This window comes from Cibotium barometz, chromosome 29 (genome assembly GCF_041138505.1).
Source record: "Cibotium barometz isolate CiBa-2024 chromosome 29, ASM4113850v1, whole genome shotgun sequence".
NCBI classification, from domain to species: Eukaryota; Viridiplantae; Streptophyta; class Polypodiopsida; order Cyatheales; family Cibotiaceae; genus Cibotium; species Cibotium barometz.
Window position 1 is genome coordinate 39,732,801 of NC_141074.1, and position 22,274 is coordinate 39,755,074.

General features: G+C 46.0%; 1 protein-coding gene across 7 annotated transcripts in view; it reads right to left on the reverse strand.

Moving 5' to 3' along the window:
• The window catches only part of LOC147622170 (regulator of nonsense transcripts UPF3-like), a 131,211-nt gene that overhangs the window by 75,146 nt on the left and 33,791 nt on the right, over positions 1-22,274 (reverse strand). For 4 of the 7 annotated variants that reach the window (XM_086823274.1, XM_086823275.1, XM_086823270.1 and 1 more), the window contains exons 2-3: positions 12,768-12,874; positions 12,580-12,684 (exon numbers count right to left, since the gene is read on the reverse strand). In XM_086823274.1, the coding sequence (XP_086679400.1) occupies positions 12,580-12,684; positions 12,768-12,874 (212 nt within the window). The remainder of the gene's footprint in view (positions 1-12,579; positions 12,685-12,767; positions 12,875-22,274) is intronic. The other 3 variants (XM_086823276.1, XM_086823277.1, XM_086823273.1) reach the window with 1 other exon arrangement.

Consider the following 22,274-nt stretch of genomic DNA (forward strand, 5'->3'; position numbering starts at 1 on the left):
GTACTCCACCTGTAGCTCATGCATATGAGTAAACTTGCTGTTTTTCCTGTCCATACAGCTCCTAACAGCCCACGATTTCCAGTTGTGTGCTCTACAAGTCAGGGCTTGCCCACTTTGGCCCTCCCACACCCAGAATAGCAACTCGTGAAGCTTTTTGGGAGTGCCCGGGTGCCCATCTCTCATATTTGGCCTTGGTTCATTAAAAATAGTCCACCCTAATGTGAACTCACTTATAAAATTATAAGTGTGCCCGCCCACACTTTTAAGTGAATGTGAACCCTGCACCCAATAAACCTTAGTAACATGAAATAATGAATAAATTGGGTTATGTGTGCACACTTGCCACCTGCAAAACACATAAGGCAACCATATGAGTCCCAAACAGGTGCACACACGCGTATCCATAAGTTGTCCAGGCGTCCCCGGTGCCCGTGGACATTCACAAGCAAAATACCAAGCAATGTCCAGGTATCAAAAACAAGTCATCCATGCATGTGCAACTCACATACATATGCTGGTGCACAAACATAGTGGATGAAATCTCCCAACTTACATCTTGTACATCCAACTAGCCTGTTCACAGGCGCCATTCACACAGGACCAAGAAGTACTCACCAAGGTAACCACCTTCCATGAGTCCAGAGTCACTCACCAGGGTTACCACCCTTCCATGAGTTCATAAATCATGCTAGGAACTCACACCACGATACCAATCCTTCCATGGAGCCCTTCCACATGTATTCAATCATGACATCATTTGTAAGTCATGTTCAGGTTTCCAAAATAATGAAGAAGTCAGCTTGTTCTTACTTGGTTTTTGTACGAGAACAATCTGAACATGAGAATGTAAATGTAGATCATCTAACCCAAGAGCGCATAGACTTTTTGCGTGGTTATGGTGATTGTTTCAGGGATGCATTACCAGGAGAAATGCCACCTGAGTATCCCGAGGATCATCGTATTGATGTGATACCAAGGTCAAATATGAGAGATGGGAACCCGGGCACTCCCAAAAAGCTCCACGAGTTGCTATTCTGGGTGTGGGAGGTCCAAAGTGGGCAAGCCCTAACTTGTAGAGCACACAACTGGAAATCGTGGGCTGGTAGGAGCTGTATGGACAGGAAAAACAGCAAGTTTACTCATATGCATGAGCTTCAGGTGGAGTACATGCGAAGTACAAGAGTTCCAGGGCTGGCTGGCCGCTATTTCTCTCTCTACAGGGCAGGTTGACTTCATCTACAGGGGCTGCAGATTGGTTGATTTTGTTCCAGGAGCTTGTGCATGGCTGTTGGGACTGTTTTTGGGCTTCTCTGCTGAGAATAGGGCTTGGACGGAGTGAGCAGAGCCTCTACAGGAGCTGGCCAATTGTTATAAGGGCCATTGGGCCACTATCGGCCGTTTTTACAGGTTTGCAGGAGGTTTCTCACGACGTTGAGCAAACATGTCCCTAAACAAGTACCAGGCCTGGGAATGTGATCTGGTGGAACCTGTGGGTGGCCAGTGAGCCAAACCCATGGCTGGTTACTGTTTTGCAGGTTTGGGACAGCACTTTGTTAGAGGGTTGGTGACCGCTCAATCAAAGTACAGGAGTGGTTGGAGATCACTCTACCCTGGTTGGTGATCGAGGGTGTTGCAACAGGAGTGGTTGGTGACCGCTCAACCTTGGTTGGTGACCGAGGAGTTGCAGGTAATGTGTTTACCTATGTTTTCACAATTGGATAAATCTGGTGTCGGCTGGATGAGAGTGTACTCTCCGGGCACCAGCATCTTGTACATATAAATACTTCTGTTGGTAATAAAGACACCTCAAGGGGGGGCTGGCCCAACTTCAGCCCCTAGTGATGTGTCATGTGCAAGTTGGTTTATGTTTACAGGATTGTATATGCTCATGTAATGTTTCACGATGATGGTAATCATGTATGTGCCAAGAATGGTTGATGTATGTATGCTGTTTTGGTAGTGAATTTGGTTCCGTATACACGTGCCCGTTTGTGACACTCTTCTAGGCTGTGAATATGCAAGGGGGAATGACTGAATATGATGCGTTTTCCTTCACCTGGAAGGATAGAGAAAACGATGATGAATGCTGAATTCTATTGTGAGGCTGAGAAGGGTTGAAGCACTTCTTCACAATGCTATGTTTTCTGCTGGCTGAAGACTTGTATGCTTCAATCGATGATGCACTACTGAATGCTTGAATGGAATAGATGATGCAAAACGCTTGCTTTTTATATGCTCATATGCTCATATGGGCTGGTCGGCTGGCTACAAAGTTGGTCGGCTGATGCTACACGACGGGTTAATGATAAATATGCTAAATAATAAGCTAATAATGCTGGCCAACTGGATACTGATGCTGCCGATTGGATCATAATGTTGTATAAAAAAGATAATAATATTCTAAGGCTTATGCAATGGATTATATGCTTATGCAATGCCATGAATGCTTTCTAATGCAAGCCCTAAGGCTTCTACTAACTTCTAAATGCATGAATGATTCTCTTCAAGTGGGTTAAGGGACTTGAACGATTGACTGACACTCTAAGGCTAAGGAAAGACCTACGTAGCTTGTGCTTGACATATCCCGGATTGGGGCTTACAATGGGGCCACCACATATGCCAAAATCATATCCTGAAGGTCCCTACTGCTGTACAATGATGCACTAATGATAAGCCATCTTGTAACCATGCACTATAGTGCAGAGTGTATGGAGGAAGAGAGCCTCCAGTAATACCTTCCTTAGCCTTTTCCTCAGGGATTTTCTTCGGTTTGGATTCCTTATCCTTCTTATCTCCTAAACTAGAGCTAGAACTGTTGTCCTTCTTAGAGTCTTTAGAAGATGGATTACCATTCCCTGATTGCGAAGTAGATTGTTGTTGTGCGGGTTTGGTACTAGATTGTGGTTGTTTTGGCTTGCCTCCGTTCATCTTCATTTCTTCACTTTAAGCGAGAGTCAAAGCCCGGTCATACGTGCTAGGTTCAAAGTTGCAAACTGTAAATTGAATGTTAGGAGTCAATCCACAAATGAATTGATCCATCTTAGCCTGCTCAGATAACCCTAACTGTTGTGCTAAAGTGATAACCTTACTGGAAAACTGAAGCACGGGTGACCTCTTCTATTTGAGTCCATAGAACTCATCTGCCAAGTTGGTCATATACTCGGGAGGAAGAAATTTGGTCTTCAGGTCATGTACGAAGGTGCCCCAGTGAAAAGTTGTGGCAGCTGTGGTCGGGTCTGTATGTAAACTAGACCAATGCTGCCACCAAGTGACTGTGTCACCTGTAAGGTGGGGAGCCCCTACGTGGACTTTATGTTGCGGATCTGTTAGCTTTGCCAAAGAAAAATATGCATTAAACTGATGAATAATTGATTGACAGCTAAATGATCACACTTATCGTCGTACTTACTAAAGTTTGGCCAAGTCCGGATGACAGTCGTTGATTTTGCAGGAATCTGGCTAGTGGCACCTATGGGCAGAGAGACTGAAGAGAGGGTGTGTTGAAATTGCAGATGCATCATTCGCTCTCGATCGAGCTCTCGTTGGTGCCTCATAGTCCCATCTCTCTGCTTTTTCTTGTTGCTTTCTTGCTTCTGCTTCAGCTTTTTCTTCTTGCCGTCTGGCCTCATCTTCTCGTCTTTGTTGTTCCATCTGAAAGAAGAGAGAGATGAAGTCGAGGGTAGCTAGTGGAGTGGGTTTTGTTACGGTAGCCTCCAAGAGTTGGAGACGCTCCACAAGAAGTTGGTTTTAAGCTCGAAATAGAGCTATGGTATGTGGAAGAGCTTGGTGACTGGTCTCCTTCAAAGGAGACGTCTTCTTGCAGGTGTGTACTCTCCTGTGTAGACATTTTTTTGAAGTCGGTGGTCATGCCAGAACGAAGTATGACCATCCAAGGATGCTCTCACGCTAGGATGCGGTGTCTGTGGACAAGCTGAATCTAATACCAATGTAACATGTCGTGGAATTATGCGTAGATGAAGAATCTTGTCACACACAGTCTCACACTACCTTCTGTATCCTGAGTTTCGTGAGTCTAGCAATCCACTTTATCACTTCACACTTTAAGAGATGAGAGAGATTTGTACACCTTATTGGATCTCAAATTACCCACTAAAGGGCCCCCTCCTATTGCTAGGATTATTTGCTTTATTACTTTGAAGAGAATGACTGACTTTGGAGCTGTAGATAAGCTAAATGTAAGACCTTCGGAAGACCAAGAGTCGGGCTGATTGTACACTGCTGTAGAAGCACCAATGATGACCAATCTCGATGCCAATGCACTCTTCCAAGGGACTTTAGGAAGGCTGCAAATTGTGGCTAAGAAGGGGGCTGAATTGGGACTCTTCTAGGCTGTGAATATGCCTCCGGGTCCGAAGAACTGAGTGATTGGCACCTAGGGCCGGGGTGGATGTCTCCAATGGGGTCTCGACTCCCTAATAAGTGAGTCTCTGTGGCGATGAAGCTCTAGTACAAAGAGGCCCAAGCATCACTGATCTGGGTAATCCATGATCCTGGATAAGGGTCCAAACCCCTCTTGAAGGTACTGAAGGGTTAGGGTTAGGGTTTTCACAAGTTCAAGCAGGCGTGGAAACCAAGATGCAGAGAGAACACGACTTCAGTATGCTTGATTGATCAAAAAGTGAAGTACAATAGCCACATGATAGTGACCCTAAAGATAAGTGTTCACATGTCCGGCCATAAATGTGCCGGGTGGACCAAAACACTTATAAACTGCATATAAGTGAAACTGAGCTAAACTGGGGGAAAAAACCTCCACTAACTGAAGTAAAAAGTGCCCCAGTAATCTACTGATGATCACTAGCACTCCTCTGGGTGCATACACAGCATAAAACCCAACAAACCCCCCTGGAGTGATATGTGATCACTGTACATCATCCACCAAAAGGAAACAAATTCAAAGCATTGTGGAATGCTTCAAATTTCGGACGTGGTAATGCCTTGGTGAAGATGTCTGCCACATTCTGATCTGTAGGACAGTAGATCAGACTGATATCTCCTGCCTGGAGTCTCTCCCGAACAAAATGATAGTGAATCTCAATGTGTTTCGTGCAAGCATGAAACACAGGATTCCTGGCCACAGCAATGGCACTCTGACTATCAGTATAGATAGGTGTAGGCTCCTCCACTGAAATATCCATATCAGTCATGAGACGACGCAGCCAAACACACTCAACAGTAGTAGTGTAGGCTGCTCTGTACTCTGCCTCACAAGACGAAGTGGCCACTGTGGTCTGTTTCTTGCTTAGCCAAGAAATGCATGAAGAGCCAAGAAAGAAACAATTTCCACTAGTGGAATGTCTGGTATTAAAATCACCAGCCCAATCTGAATCACTGTAAGCGTGTAACTGCATGTCATCCCCCTCAGGATAAAGCAATCCAAGAGACAAGGTACCCTGCAAATAACGGAATACACGCTTCACAGCTTGCCAATGTGACAACCGTGGGCTGTGCATGAATCTGCTCAACTGAGAGACTGCATACTGAATATCTGGCCTTGTATTACACAAGTAAATGAGGCACCCAACAGCCTGAGCATATGTAGTGGCATCAAAGGAAACACTGTCATCTTGTAGTGACAGTTTCATCCCAGGCTCCATAGGAGTACTAATAGGCTTGCAATCCTGAAATTTAAACTTCTCCAGAAGTTTAGCAACATAGCGTGATTGCAACAACCCAATGCCTCTGTTATCCTGCACAAACTGTATGCCCAAATAGTAATGTACAAGGCCCAAGTCAGACATGTCAAATGTCTGTTGCAGTATCTCCTTAAAAGCTGCAATTTTGTCATCATTTGATCCCATGAGCAAGAGATCATCAACATAAAGACTGATGACCAGCAGATCTGTCTCTTCTTTCTTTACATACAGAGTGGCTTCTGATGGACTGTTCACAAATCCCTGAGTGAGTAGAAAAGCATCTATTTTTGCATACCAAGCTCGTGGAGCTTGTTTCAAACCATACGAGGCCTTTTTCAGCCTGCAAACTTTCCCCTCATGACCATGTTCTGCAAATCCCATGGGCTGAAATACATAAACTTCCTCCTCGAGGTCCCCATGTAGAAATGCAGTCTTTATGTCCAACTGGTGAACAACCCAACCACGATGTGCAGCCAATGCAATGACACACCTAAGTGTCGACATACGGGATGTAGGAGCAAATGTCTCCTCATAATCAATGCCCTTCTTCTGTGCATAGCCCTTTGCAACTAGACGGGCTTTGTACCTGTCAATGGATCCATCTGCATGTCTTTTCAACTTATAGACCCATTTAGTACCAATTGCTTTCTTGCCTTTGGGCAGATCAACCAAATCCCATGTTTGATTCCTTTTAATAGAATCAAGCTCATCCTGCATGGCTTTGTTCCAATGCACATTATCTCGTGCATCCACAAATGAATCAGGCTCATCATCATCCTATAAACTGGCTGCCATAACCAGATTCAAATCCATGATGTGTGCATGCTCATTGGTCCTTGTCTCCCTACGAGTACGACCAGCAAGAGGACCCTCTAAATGGCTGTCCTGTAATGTCCTCAAATACCATCTAGGTATATGTCTGACCTGTGGTGCCTGCTGCCCCATATTTGGTTCAGCTTCTGGCTCATTTGGCTGCTGAATTTCTGCACCACCTACATCATTTGCTGGCTGTCCTGTACCCTCATGAGTTGGATCACCAACTGTGGAATGAAACTCCATGGGTAGTAGACCTTCAAACACATCATTTTCAGCCTGATTTGCCTCATAACCAGCCATGGATATTTCTGATTTTTCATCAAAAATCACATCCCGACTAGTGAATATCTTCCTGGATAGTGGGTCATATAACCTGTAGCCCTTGCTAGCCAACAAAAATGCATTTAGTGGCTTTATCATCCAGCTTCCTCCTCAACTCTTTGGGTATGTGTGCATATGCAAGACACCCAAAGATACGAAAATGCGATACAGAAGGCTTGCGGCCATGCCAAGCCTCAAAAGGAGTAATAGAAACCAATGCCTTTGTGGGACATCGATTCAAAATATGACAAGCACACATGACTGCTTCCACCCAAAAGATATGTGGTAGCCTTTTTGCCTTTAACATACATCTGGCCATCTCCATGAGTGACCGATTCTTCCTTTCTGCAACCCCATTCTGCTGTGGAGTGTAAGGAGTAGTATATTGATGTTTTATACCTCTACTCCCAAGAAAGGAATTCAGCATATGTGACATATATTCCCCCCCTCGGTCAGAACGGAGAGTCTTCACCTTGCATCCTGACTCTGTCTCAGCAAGTGCTACAAAGGCCAAAAATGCATCATATACCTGTGATTTCTGTGTCAAAGGATAGACCCAGCATATACGAGAGAAGTCATCAATAAATGTTGCAAAATAAAAGCAACCACCTAATGACTTCGTCTGCATGGGACCACAAAGATCACTGTGTATAAGTTGCAACTTTGCAGTTGCTCTTAGAGCCTGATCACGTGGGAAGGAAAACCTGTGCATTTTTCCCAAAATACATCCTTCACAAATGTGATCTGGAGGCTTCTCCATGAGAGGTAGATCTGTAAACATATTATGTCGCTGCATAAGCATAAGACTACCAAAATTTACATGCCCCATGCGAGCATGCCATAACTCCGCATCAACCATAGCTGGAGTAAGAGTGAATGCATGATAAGCAGACTGATCCACTGGCTGAAATGCATCCAACTGATAAAGTCCATGACATAATGTACCAGTAAGCATCAAGGTCAAGGCATTAGCTTTGTCTCTGACCATGCATTTATCATCATCAAAGTGGACTTGCATTCCACAATGTGCTAAAGAAGAAATGGACAACAAATTCTTCTTTATCCCTGGTACATATAAGGCATCTGTAAGGCGGAGAATGGAGCCATCAATGGCTGTGAGCTGAATCTCCCCAATGCCACGAACTGGATATGAAGCATTGTTGGCACACTGAACAGTTTTGCCAACAGGGGCAGGGCCAACATGACTAAACAAATGCCTGCGAGACGTGATATGCTTTGAGGCACCACTATCAAAATACCAAGTACATGCATGCTCTGTCAAACTGAGTGCCTGTGAAGACCAAGAGGCATCATAGCTGCATGTATAAAAACAGTAATCCCTGTCCTCAACAAAAGAAGCAGTCTCTGGAGGAGCTTTAGAAGCATCATTAACAGACATCCCAGCTTCCTTTGCCTTCTCTTTGGCAATCCTCTTCCTACATTCAGTGATGTAGTGACCTGGCTTCTTACAGTAATGACATTTGCCCTTCTTCTTGGGCTGTCCATCACTTTTCTTGGTATCCTGTGAAGAACCACCATCACCTGAGTTTTGATTTGCACTCTTTGGCTGAGTTTTTCCTTTCCCCTTTTGACCTGTAGTAAATGCTTGTTCAGCATTTGTGTTCATATTCATATTCTTCCTCATTTGCTCCTCTTGTAGTAAGAGAGCAACAAGTTCCTGATACTTGAGGGGTTCAACAGCATTCCTCATGCTGAGGTTCAAAGAGGTATGAAAAGCCAAGTAAGATCTTGGCAAAGAGTGCAAGATGGTGGACACAAGCTGTGTCTCAGGAATAATCTCATCCACATTGATGAGTTGCTCTCTCAAATCTTGCAGCTTGTTTAAGTGGCTAGACATATCATCTCCTTCATTCATTTTCTGATTTTCCAGCTCTCTTTTCAAAAATGAGATCCTAGCCTCATTACGAGCAGCATACATCTGCTCCAAAGTCACCCATGCATTCTGTGAAGAGCCAGCTAAACGAATATGAGGTATAATGGACCTCTGTACTGACAATGCAATGAGTGACAAAGCTTGTGCATCCCTGGCATCCCATGTCTTTTGAGCATTTGTTCTCTGAACAGGCAATGGCTGTCCTGGAGCCTGTACCTGTTGTCCTCGTCCACGAGCACCCCCTTGGGGAGGAGTCTCTGGAGCCAATGGACCTGGACGTGGTTCATCACCACTAACAAAATCCCAAAGACCTTTTGCCACAAGCACATTTTTCAGCATAAAACTCCACAAGGAGTAGTTCGTGCCATCCAATTTGTCTTCCTTAGACAAATATGTGAATACATCACTTTGCTGTTGATTTGCCATTATGCTTTAAGCACAATGTTGTACCTGTTTACCAAAAAACCCAATAGCAGAAACCCTGATAACAACTGTACTCCACTGAATACAGTTCACCCAAATATGCCTGCACTCTCAATCCTCTGAATGTGCAGCTCAATGCACCAATGACTGAGTAGAGCAGCAAATGGCGTACACAATGCCAAAATGCCCCAAAAATGCCCAAATTTGCTGCACCCAAACTGTGCAAAAAACCTGTATTGTTCTTTGCTAGAAAATCTGCTTGTTGTGCCTGTATATTTTCACAGAGAAAATAAAAATGCCCACAAACTGAATTTTAATGCTTACCACTGAATGACTGATTAGCTTGTGGTATTCCTGCAGGTGCAGTTGACTTCAATGTACAGATGACTGTACTGCGCAGGACTGATGAAGGCTGCAGGCAGATTCGTGGAGATACTGTGCAGGTACTGTGGTCGTCTATTGAAAGTACGAAAGCTGCACAGTGTCGAGTTGAAGGCAGCGCTTACTGTACTGAAGCAAAGCCACGTTTGTTGCAGCACACGACTGAGTACACAGGGCGACCAGCGTTGAGGCGACCACAAACAAATGCTGACAGCTGCGAACAGTCACAGCTGGTTGCAGGCGACGACTTGCAGGCGGCGCACAGATGTACGGGCTGAAGGCGGCGCAGTCTTGGTATACGGGGCTGGTACACGAGCGCTGACTGAACTGAATGCAGTACGGCACTGACAGGTACGGAATGTTGTACGGCGCACTGCTGTAGCTAATGGCGGCGCAGAGTTGTACGGGCTGCAACAAAACTGTACAGCGCAGAGGTGTACGGGTGCTGTACGGGCAGCAGCAACAAGAGCTTCAATGCTCTGATACCAATTGAAGTACTGAAGGGTTAGGGTTAGGGTTTTCACAAGTTCAAGCAGGCGTGGAAACCAAGATGCAGAGAGAACAAGACTTCAGTATGCTTGATTGATCAAAAAGTGAAGTACAATAGCCACATGATAGTGACCCTAAAGATAAGTGTTCACATGTCCGGCCATAAATGTGCCGGGTGGACCAAAACACTTATAAACTGCATATAAGTGAAACTGAGCTAAACTAGGGGAAAAAACCTCCACTAACTGAAGTAAAAAGTGCCCCAATAATCTACTGATGATCACTAGCACTCCTCTGGGTGCATACACAGCATAAAACCCAACACCTCTTTCAAGAGACAGTGGAACCTCCCTCGAATCTCATAATATACGCTGCACCTGCATGTGATGTGCTCATGTGACTCGACCTCCTGTTGGCACATAGTGCATATTCTCTCCTCACGAGGTATCTGCATGGCTCTCCCTATCTCTATCCTCAGGCGGTGCGATGACACCCGCAACTAGCCCACTGCAATCCGCATGGCATGTGACATGTATATGTCAAGATATATGGCCCTCCGTATGAAACCATCCTCTGTAAGCCTCATGAAAGTATCCATGTAGTACTGCCGCTTGTGTCAGAGTGGCTAATGTGTTGTGATCCAAGTATCCTGTATGTATGGTCCCAATAAATTATATCTCATCACCTTGTTTCTCTCATCCTGAGAGAGCCTGATGAATGGGGAGTCCGGGCCATACTGGAGTGGCCGGAGGCAATCCATCCTTGAGTCCCTACCTCATGAACCAGGTGCATACTCGACTATACCATGACTCATGCCCATCTACTGCTAGTTGCTGGGAGGAGTGTAGGGCGAGCCTCGCGAGTCTCCAGGGGGGATGGCACTGATCTTGTGAATGTATGTTACTATCTGGAAGAGAGTCTCTACTATCGTGGGTGCTGCAGCAAACTCTGCCAGGATAATATCATGTGGGACCGATGGTTTGCTGCGTATCATACAGGAGAGCATCATGACCTAAGGCCTCTCTATCTTCGGCCATTTAGCCGCTATAAGATTAGGTGCCAAAAAGGGTGCTCCATATATCAATGCCAAAGTGACCAAGGTGTCAAATAGCCACATCTTGGTCCTCGGCTCCTGGAAATGAACCTAGAGGCACTGTCTCTCCATGAGAGCAAAGAGAAGCATACCCTCGCATGAGTCTAGCCTCTGGAGAGAGAGAGAGAGAGAGAGAGAGAGGATTGGGTCCCAAATACCCTCTAAAGGGCCCCCACCACGTATGGTGTATTTGCTTTATTGAATGAGTAGACCGACAAACTGCTGGTTGTAAATAACCAGAATTGATCCCTTGGCTGAGATAGCATTCAGCCTGAAGGTACTCCCTTGATCTACACTTTTCACCATGCCTTGCCCCTTATTGGTTTGTTCTATCCCTTGGTCTTCAGCACTTGCAGAGATTATTCATGCCCAATGCTGTCCATTGCTTATATAGGCTGTACACTGTGGACGATAGGGGCTCAAACTCCAGCACCGTGTATCCTTCTTCAGGAACACTGGGATGGCGTTGGTTTGCTACAACTGCTGTCGGCCTGCTTATCTGCTCACGACTAGCATTAAATGCTAGCGCTTGTTCCATATGTGACATCAGTTGCTCTTGATGCTGACCGATAGCCTTCTTGCTGGATAGGGAGGTCTAGGCTTGGCCTAGGACAAGCCTTCCATGGCTGTCCATGAGACAGACTTCTACAAGCCCATCTCCTAACCTAGACTGGTGCATGTGCATCCGGTTGGAAGCCTAATAAATGCCTAGTACACCTCTACACCATTCCATAGGGTTACAGACGTGTGACATGCATTGACTTCATGTGCGGGACACCTGACCATAGTGGATCCCTGGTCCCGGACAAGGGCTCACAAAGGGCCAATTACCACTCAAAGACTTGCACCTCAGAGGAAAGAGAACGGGCAGGAAAAAGAAATGGAAAAAAAGGGTTGGGGGGGGGGGGTTTGGGGGGCATATGCAAAAGCAAGATAAAGAAAAGAAGACACTGGGGAGGGACAATGAGGACTTGGGGGAGAGGGCGGTGGAGAAAGGCAGTGAGGAGGAGGGGCAGCATGGGTTGCTGGAAAGAAGGGGGGGCTTATGTGATCACGCGAGGGCAAGAGGGGACGGGGAACAACAGCACGAGCACAAGAAAAAAAGAAGAGGAGGAGGGGGGGCTTATGTGCTCATTCAAGGGCAGGAGGGGACAAGAGACAAAAGAAAAAAAGGGGGGCAGGGAGGAAGTGCTCGGGGGTTCACATGAGGGCGAGGAGGAGGGGAGCAGGAAGCACAGAAAGGAGGGGTGCTCACTAGCGCACAAGTTTCTCCAGCTCCGGGTCCACTCTGATCTGAGGATGATTTTTATTCCTACTTGTATCAACAAAGATATTAATTGATAACATATAGATTGATAAATGAAATGTATAATATTTTTTTACTATTTGATAATAGTATATATTGATTAAAAGATTGATAATAACCTCTTAGAAAGAGAGGGAAAATAAAGGGAATAATGTTTTCTTAAGTACCTCTATAAAGGCAGGCAATTAACAAGAACTACCTGACTTACCTTGTAGAATCGACCCCTCTCGTGTGTCTTGTTTGGACCACAACTTTGCAACTCGCTGGTGTGGAGCATATTCAACCAAAGCTTTGTACTGTGTTCCTGTGGAATCAGCTTTACATATGTCAACTTCATTTTAATGGGGTATTGTTCATATTCTTTAAACAAAGAATGAAAATTCTTACCTTTTTCATTCACAAACATATGCCCATTAAATTCTTGATAGAATTCAATAACATCTTCCACATGCTTGAAATCAATGTATGCACGAGAGTAGGTGCTGCCCTTAACACTGAAAAGAGAAAAAACACTTAGTTGCTGACAAAGGAAATCAAGGAGTTGGTTTTGGGTTGGTGGAGTCTTGCCAAAGTGGTTAGCTCACGACCCACACTACTCAAGAGGGCATTCAAACCCTAGCACATCTTGAAAAGAAAAAAAAAAGGGAATAATTTTGAAATCTTGCAATTATTCTCATTAAAAACATTACTAAAAGCTTGTGATCAGGAAATCAACCAAATTAACAAATACTTAACTTTTGGTAACAGCCAAGAGGGGAATGAAAATTTCAAGAAAAGTCAAGTAGTGCAATACAGAGACCAAGATGATTTGGGCCTTTATTTACTAGAGCTGTGTCATCACCAAGAAGCCTTATTGACGCTACAAATTGAAGGAGAAAGCACAGGCGGAAGCATAAACAGTAAAAATATAAGAGAGTGCGAAGGAGATTAAGAGAATTGGACAAGATCACCTTTTCTAACAGTAGTAAAGCTTTACAATGGCAATGGCCAGCAACTGAATGTTGAACTATGGCAATGGCCAGCAACTGAATGTTGAACTATGTGCAAGGGAAGTGGATAAAAGAGTGAATAATGGGGAACTCCTTATATAGTGTAGGAGGAAATTGGCTGACCGATTGGCCCTGGACAAATAATTAGGAGAAAATCCAGTAAAATCCCAGATAATTAGTAAAGCCCCAAAACACTGAGATGCACAATTCTAACACTCCCTCTGCAGCTCATAGTGTGCAAGACTTGGAAGAAGATAAGTCGATGAAGATGCAACCATGGACCCTCCAGCACCGCGAATACTGGAATCACCTCGGAGAGAGCATCCACCAACCTGTTTCCTCGAAACAAGATGCCACCACGAACAGCAAGGAACTTTGCTTGGCCACGAATTCCTACACAAGTGTGCAGTGAACTCCAAAAATAGATGATGAGCTGCTGGACACACCGCGCCCATAATCCCCAATAGTGGACGGAACACATCACGTCCCAAAAAGCCTCGAACAATGAACTTGGAACAGATCCAGTTCATAATCTCTCCTATACCAAAGATAACCATGTCCTGCCAGATGTCTAATGCTTGGAACTCCGAATCACGGTCCCCATGCACCAGTAGGTGGAGCTCTAATCAGCCCCCTCTCCCGCCCACAAGCCTCTTCTAGCTAGAAGCACATGGGGGAAACTGCATGTGTACTAGAGAAGCACTCCATCTGGGGTCTCCTGCGCCGGAAGCGCCCTGGGAGCCCTAGAAGTGTTACTAGAATCTATATCACTATCCTGTGTCATGTCTTTGCCTTTTCTCTAAGATAAAGACTTGCCCTTGGTCTTGTCCTTCTTCTTGGACAAACAATCTTTGGATAGATGGCCTCTTTTTCCACGAGAAATAGCGGCTCCGACCTTTTTCTTTTGAATTGAGGAAAGTGCCTGGTCAAAACTGTTGATTGACACCTTCAACTTACCTTGTGAGATGAGAACGGACTCCTCCCCCAAAAGTAGGACGCTAAGATCATCAAAATCCAACTGAGTGGATGTGACCTGGCACCGCAAAGATTGAGAAATCACATCATAGTCCGGAGGAAGCTTGGTGAGGATAAGAGCAGCTAGCTGAGAAGAGGACAAAGCAGCACCCATAGCCAGTAACTGGTCATGGATAACCTTGGCCTTCATGAGAAAAGACTGCATGGAATTGTTTTCAAGAAATAACAAGCCGTAGAGCTGCCCCTGCAAGGTAACAGCCCTCATCGATGAATCTCGTGCAAAGAGATCCTCCAATTTTGACCATACCTGATGAGCACTGGTGAGAGTTTGCACTGTCGGTGAGACCTCCTCGGTGATGGCTAGCCTGCGCGCGCGCGCGCGCGCACACACACACACACACAACCTCAAGCACAGAGACACATGAGTGCTGGAAAAGATGTACTTAATAATGATATGAAAATGAAAGTACAAGTGAGTACTAAAAAGGCCTAGGGCAAAGTGCCCAACACACATAAGTGTGTTCACATGGGGAAAAAACCTGTGTCCAGTCACACAGGGAAAAAGTGCCCATGAGTAAGCTGGGTTCACACCTTAACTAGCCGGGAGTGGACATGACCAACAAACCCCCCTCAAGTGAATGGTGTGAACGGGTAGCAGCAGGGTGATAAAGCTATGAATGCTGCCCTACACTATGCTCCACAGTAAGAGTGAATTGCAGTGCCAATGGAAAAAGCAAGCACTATATGATGGGGAAAAGGAGAATCCCCAATGTCATAGTGCTAATGCTAGAGCACAGTAGTACATAAATGCATCACCAGAAATGCATGGCAAAGATCATGTGGACATCAACTGCATCAAATCAAGAGGCATCGCATAATACCCCCTTGAAGGCAAGTACCAAATGCCAAGCTGAACTGCATGTAATCCACATCAATGCTCTGGAACTGCACCAGTGATAAGCATAAGAAGAGGTAGCAGATATACGCATGTGTAAAGGAAATAGGATCCAAAAGTCATGCCTGCGAGACATACAATGTAAGCTCCAAAAGTGAAACTCATCAATGGAGGATCCGATGAGGAAAAATCAGCAATGGTAAGGCTGATAAAAGTAAAAATTCAGCAATGGGAAAAGCTGAAAATGGGGAGAAAAAGTGGGGGCTCGAGGCGGGCATCAGCCAATGCTATGAGAGGATAGGTAAACTCTCAGCGATGCCATGATCAGTGGCATGTATGGCAAGTGTAAAGATGCATAATCCCACAGTTAATAATATACATGTGACATGTCAAAACCATGAGAGCTAGCCAACACTGGCCAAGTGTGTAAAAGGAAATCCCAGTAAACATCACATGTAAAAACAATCCCGCAGCAAGGGAAAACAGCATAAAAGGCATCTCTAGTAGACATCACATCAGAGAAAGCGTCTAGCATAGACCAGCATAAGGGTCAACAAGCATAAGTGACCATGAGGCATCACCAACTGAATGTGGGCAAATAAAATCCCCTCCTGAAATGCATCTGCCGGACAATGCTTACCGGAGTCATGTGCCTGGAAGCGCCACTGTCAAGAATCCATTCCCGAATATCCTTCGTGGTGAAGCCAACTGCCTCCTCGCTCGAAGACGATGAAGCGTCGGAGTCCATCATCTCTAAGTGCACAAATGCAGGAGTCTTTGCAGCTGAGGCTGAGGAATCAGCACTCTTCCTTGTCCGCTTAGGACACTTCCTCTAATAGTGGCCTTTCTCGCCACAATCATTGCAGAATCTTTCGGCCTTCAGCTTCTCTCGTTCTGAGTCAGGCTGCTTCTCAAAAGACTTCTCCGGGGAAGCCTTCCCTTTGCCCTTCTTGTTATTCCGGCCTTTCGACCGTTGGCCAGTTAAGGCCTCCGAACCGCCGCTGAGAGGAGGGTTCGTGAGATGTTCCTCCTGGTCCAAGACCATTGGCACAAGCTCCTCCCAGGTAATGGTGCTCAGCCTGCCACTCGTAATCAACGAGAAGTAGAAAGCAGAATACTGAGCAGGCAAGTGGGACAGCAAAGTGATGGCCATGTCTTCAAATGATATCTCCTTCCAAGCTTGGAGGACTTTCTGCTAAAGGGCCTGCAGCTTGTTAATGTGTTCCCGCATCGTTGAGGACTTTGTAGGGTCCATCACCCGCATCTGCACTTCCAAGGAGATCCTTTTCATGGGTGATACCCTGTTATAAAGAGAAGCCAAGTGCTCCCAAATGCCTCTGGCCAGCGTCATGTGCTTTACATGATTGATCACTTGTGGTGTGCAGTTGAGGAAAATAAATGACCGGATCCTGGCGTTGACACGATCCCACATGTGTGCCTCTGCCTCTCGATCCTCCTTCATCGACAGTAACTCCCCTTCCTCTGCTTCCAGCCGTGGAACCCCGATGATGATAAAATCAGCAAGGTCATATGACTCCAGCACAGACTCCATCATAACCTTCCAGATGTCGTAATTGTTCCCGTCCAACTGACGGTCCACTGGGAACGTGGGGAGAGTCGGGATCTTCACGTGCTTCTCAGCCATCTCTAGTAAATCTGCCATCGCGGGGATTAAACTGAAAAGGGTGGGTGGGTGGGAAAAAAAAATCTCTAAAACCTGCGAGAGGCTGTCCAGCACCGTAGCCCGCCTTCCTCTTGCAACTTCTCTTCCCGAACAGTCCAAAACAGTCCACCAATCAGCAACCTAGCTATCCCCCTCTTGCTCAGAAAACTCCCAAGATCTATCACGAGCCTAAGGCTCTGATACCATGTCAAAATATGCAGCGGAAGTGATAACCAAACTTGGGTTCACAAGAGCAAGTAGAGTGCAGAAAATAGGCAGCACAAGAGAGACAGAGAAATAGGTGTGTTGTAATATGCGGAAGCTTCGGAGAAGGATCGGTACTTCAAAACTCAGAAATCAGCACTCTTTTCGCGACGGAATCAACGCACAAACTGAAAGGAGATGTGCAGAAAATAGAGAGAGAAGGGGGAGATGGAGAGGACACAGTATTGGGTCCCAATTACCCTCTGTAGGGCCCCCACCACGGATGGTGTATTTGCTTTATTAGAATGATGTAAATCTGAAAACAAATACAGAAAACTTGACCTTTTCTTGGCTAGAAAATCTTGCCCTTGACCTTCAGAAGTCCACCCCTTGGCTTGGCAATCTCCTTGGCTTGATTGGCCCTTGATTGGCTTGAGCACTTGGTGAAAACTGAGATGAATGATGGGATCTAGGCCTACCCTATTTATACTCCTCCTCAGGAGCAGTCGGCCAGCTGAAAAACAGCTTATTGTCCCACGATTGGTGAAATTCAGCAATAAATGCTGAATTAAATCCCAAAAAATATTGCCTTTTTTTCCTAACAGGCTGAAAGTGATGCGCCTGCTTCTGATTGGCTGGACACCACTTTTGTCCACAATCCCAAGGCTGGGCAGCTTGTATGGGCTGCCCCATACATGCCCTACAGCCATCTAAAGGCTATAATCCCCTAGAGATTGCCTGATCTGTGCCCTAGGGCTGTCCTACAGCCCCTCCATGGCTGGTGGGTTCAGCCTGGGCCTTCTTGGCCCTCATGGGGGTGGTTCTACACCATTCCCGTGCCCACACTCAGATCCGGGGTAGCCCTATGGGCTGGCCCCTTGTCCTAAACCTAATCTACTCAGTGATCTGGCATCCGGTACCAAACCAGATACACAGAACCACTGACATCATTCTAGAGGGAGACTCACAACGCGGACTGGCACTGTTTCATGTGCAGGACAGTGCACACCTGACCTTGGACTCATGTGCAGGACAGTGCACACCTGACCTCGGACGACTAAGATGGATCCCTGGCTGACTCGTCCCGGACTGGGCTCACATGGGACCAGTTCACCATCCCAGGTCCTGCACCTTCTGTACAGAAATGTCTACGTGGCATCCAAGTGCGGGATGCACGTGGCATCCCCTTCTGCTTAATTTGTCCTAAACCTAATCTACTCAGTGATCTGGCATCCGGTACCAAACCAGATACACAGAACCACTGACATCATTCTAGAGGGAGACTCACAACGCGGACTGGCACTGTTTCATGTGCAGGACAGTGCACACCTGACCTTGGACTCATGTGCAAGACAGTGCACACCTGACCTCGGACGACTGAGATTGATCCCTGGCTGACTCGTCCCGGACTGGGCTCACATGGGACCAGTTCACCATCCCAAGTCCTGCACCTTCTGTACAGAAATGTCTACGTGGCATCCAAGTGCGGGATGCACGTGACATCCCCTTCTGCTTAATTTGACGGAAGCTGCATAGCCTCCAAATAATCCTTCAATAATGCCGGATAGTCTTCGAAAAATTCTTTGTGGAGTCATACCGCTTCATGAGTTCCTCGGTCCTGAAACTTCGTGAGGAACTGTCGTAGTCGTCGGCCTAAGCCATGCTTGAAACGGTGGAGAAGGATCTGTTCTGGAACCATAACTTCTGCTTCATCAATAATGTCTGGTTCCGCTTCGTCTTTGACCTCTGAAGGGGGTGGACCTGCATATGGCTTTAACCAACTGACATGAAATACATCGTGCATAGTCCAACTCGGAGGTAGCTTTAACTGCATAGACAGCTCATTAATCTTTTTCCGGATGGGAAATGGTCCGAAGCTCCTGAAAGACAACTTTGGGCATCGCTTGCCCACCTGCTTCAATCTTTGCTTCATAATCCGAAGATACACCCAATTCCCTTCTGAAAACTTCATGTCCCTTCGGTCTTTATTGGCCTGTCGAGTGTAGGCCTCTTGAGCTTTAGCCAATCTGTCTTTAACGGACTCTAGGATCTCCTGGTAAGACTCCGTCACTCTGTTCGCCTCATGTACTGAAGACAAAGTCCTAGTTAACGACGACTGGAAAGGCCTTCCAAACGCTACCTCATATGGAGTCCTGCCAATAGCTGAAGAAAAAGAGTCATTCAAAACAGCTTGAACTAAAGGCAAAAACGATTCCCACTTACCTTGCTGATCGTGGACATAACACTTCAGCACATCAAAGGCCAACTGGTTGTATATCTCTCTCTGGCCATCTGTCTGTGGATGGAATGCACTGGAAAAATTCAACTTAGTACCAAAATTATCAAACAATGCCCTCCAAAAATGACTGGTAAACTTGGCATCTCGGTCTGACACTATGGTTCTAGGAATCCCGCCAATCGAGTACCAATGCCGAATGAATAGCTGGGCAACATCCTCGGCGGTCACATTGGTCCTGCAAGGAAGAAGCATAACAAATTTGTTGAACCTATCAACAATAGTTAAACACTGCGTATTACGCTTACTCGGACTGGGAGGCAGATTTGTGACAAAGTCCATCGAAATGTCCTGGAAAGGACCCTCAGGAATTGGCAAAGGCTGTAACAACCCTATCTTCTTTCCACGAGGAGCTTTCACCTTTTGACAAATATCACAGCGTTGTACATATGTAAACACATCACGCCTCATCTTTGGCCAATAGTATTGCCGTTCTAATTTCTCCAGAGTCGAATTCATGCCCCTATGACCACCTGTAATGGCATCATGGGCATCATGGAGAAGAGCTGCCCGGAATGATTTCATGACACATAGTCGGCCTCTGTAGAAAAGCCAACCATCGCGTATCAGAAAATGGCATGGTCCTGTGGCATCCAATGCCTGTTCCCACTGAGTACCGAATTTCTCGGAATCCACGTACGTGTGCTTCATGTCTTCTAGTCGTGTACCAACAAGGTCAAGTCTAGTGGTCTGAATCGCAGATACTTGTTCCTTCCTGCTCAAAGCATCGGCCACTGGATTGGCCTTTCCTGGAAGGTACTCAATCATGCCACCGAACTGCTGGAATATCTGACTCCAGCGGTGTTGTCGATCACTCCACTGTGCACTTGGCATCGTCTGAATCTAGCACAATGCCTGATGGTCAGTGCGAACCTCGAAGTCACGGCCATACAGGAAATGTTTCCAATGTTTCAAGGCCTGTATAACTGCTAGGAGTTCACGATCATAGACTGAGTAATTCTTTTCGACGGGCAGTAACTTACGAGACATGTAAGCTACCGGATGACCATTCTGTTGTAATACACCTCCAATTGCGATGTTACTCGCATCGGTGATCACTTGAAATGGTTCGTCCCACGAGGCAAGGGCTAAACAAGGCGCTTCTGACAAAGCCACCTTGAGGTTCTGGAATGCCTCCAACGCTAGTGGAGTCATTCGAATCTTTTGCCTTCTTGTTTTCACTCCCTTTAGCAGATCGGTAAGGTCTACCGAGAGGTCAGAAAACTTATCAATGTGGGTGGAATATGCCTGGCATATACCCACAAATGATCTAATGTCTTAAGCGGTCTGAGGTACTTCCCAGTTAACAATCTCGGCCACTTTAGCCGGATCAAGTCGAATGCCTTCAGCACTAATTATATATCCCAAGTAATGTACCTGGAACAGATAAAATTCTGACTTCTTTTCATTGACATAGAGCTCGTTGCTTTCCAGCAACTTAAGGACTTTCAATGTCATGCTGCTCAACTGTAGCTGAAAATATGAGTATGTCGTCCAGAAATATGAACACACACTCTCCAATCAACTCCCGGAAAATACGCATCATCATGCGGTTAAATGTAGCTGGGGCGTTCGTCAAACCAAATGGCATGACCACAAATTCATAGTGGGCCCGTTTTGTACGGAAGGCTGTCTTGGGGATGTCTCCCTCTACAATCCGTACCTGGTGGTACCCACTCTTTAAATCCAGTTTGGAGAACACCTTAGCTCCATTCAGCCTCTCGAGAATATAGTCAATTCAAGGCATCGGGAATCTGCTCTTGATAGTCAGCTTGTTGAGTGCACGATAATCGAGACACAATCGTGAAGACCCATCTTTCTTCTTGACAAACAAGATCGGTGCTGCAAATGGCGACACGCTGGGGCGGATGAAGCCAGCTTGCAACAATTCTTGGAGTTGGCGGTCCAACTCCGATTCCATTGCCTTAGACAGGCGATACGGAAACTTGCTCGGGGGCTCCGAGCCTGGGAGGAGGTCAATCTTGTGATCCTCCAGTCTGGACGGGGGGAGCTGGGAAGGGAGGCTGTCCCGAAGAAAAATCTTCTGGAACTTTTCATGGAGAACTCACATTTCTGTCACGTGGAAATACATGCTTTGTTTGGTTTCCAAATTGGCATGCTTCACATATTTTCTGCATACCTTTAACTTCAAACTTTGGCAACCCTGTCACAATTCCTCTAGTCTGCATAGACTTCATTCTCTGCACATTCACATGTCCAATTCTTTTATGCCAAATGTCTGTGTCTGCAACAATTCCTGAACCGTTTGCAAACATCACAGCACTTACTTCAGGCATGTTTACATTCAATGTGTATACATTCTGCCCACTCTGTTGCCTTTTGCAACCAACCTGCACTTGTCTTTAAAGTCTTCAACATAACAACCATCAAGGTTAAACTGAACCTGCAAACCCTGCTCAATCATCTGGCCAACTGAAACCACTTCTCGGAAGCACTGGCCACCGTCTGGGCTGTCTGGATGTAAATCATCGCACACTGTGCGCCTTTCCTGACTGCTCGCTTAGCCTACAAGTGGCTTATGACTTATGAGCGGAAAGTTTGGAATACCTGGCTCACACTTAATGGTCACCGGGGTGTTTGACACATTCCGATTGATCTGGAACGTGTGCTTGTTCCACTTGACATCAGGAAGAAACTTGTGAAACCACTGGATACCCAAAATTATGTCTGCTCCTACAAGAGGGACAACCATAAAGTCACGCACAAACTCTATGCCCTGAATCACTAACTTAGCACCTAGAGCTTCATACTTGACGCTCGTCGTCATACCTGTGCTAAAACCCTCCACCTATTTGTCCACCGGAGTCAGCTAGAAACGGGCACGCCTAGCGGCCTGTTCTGTGACCACATC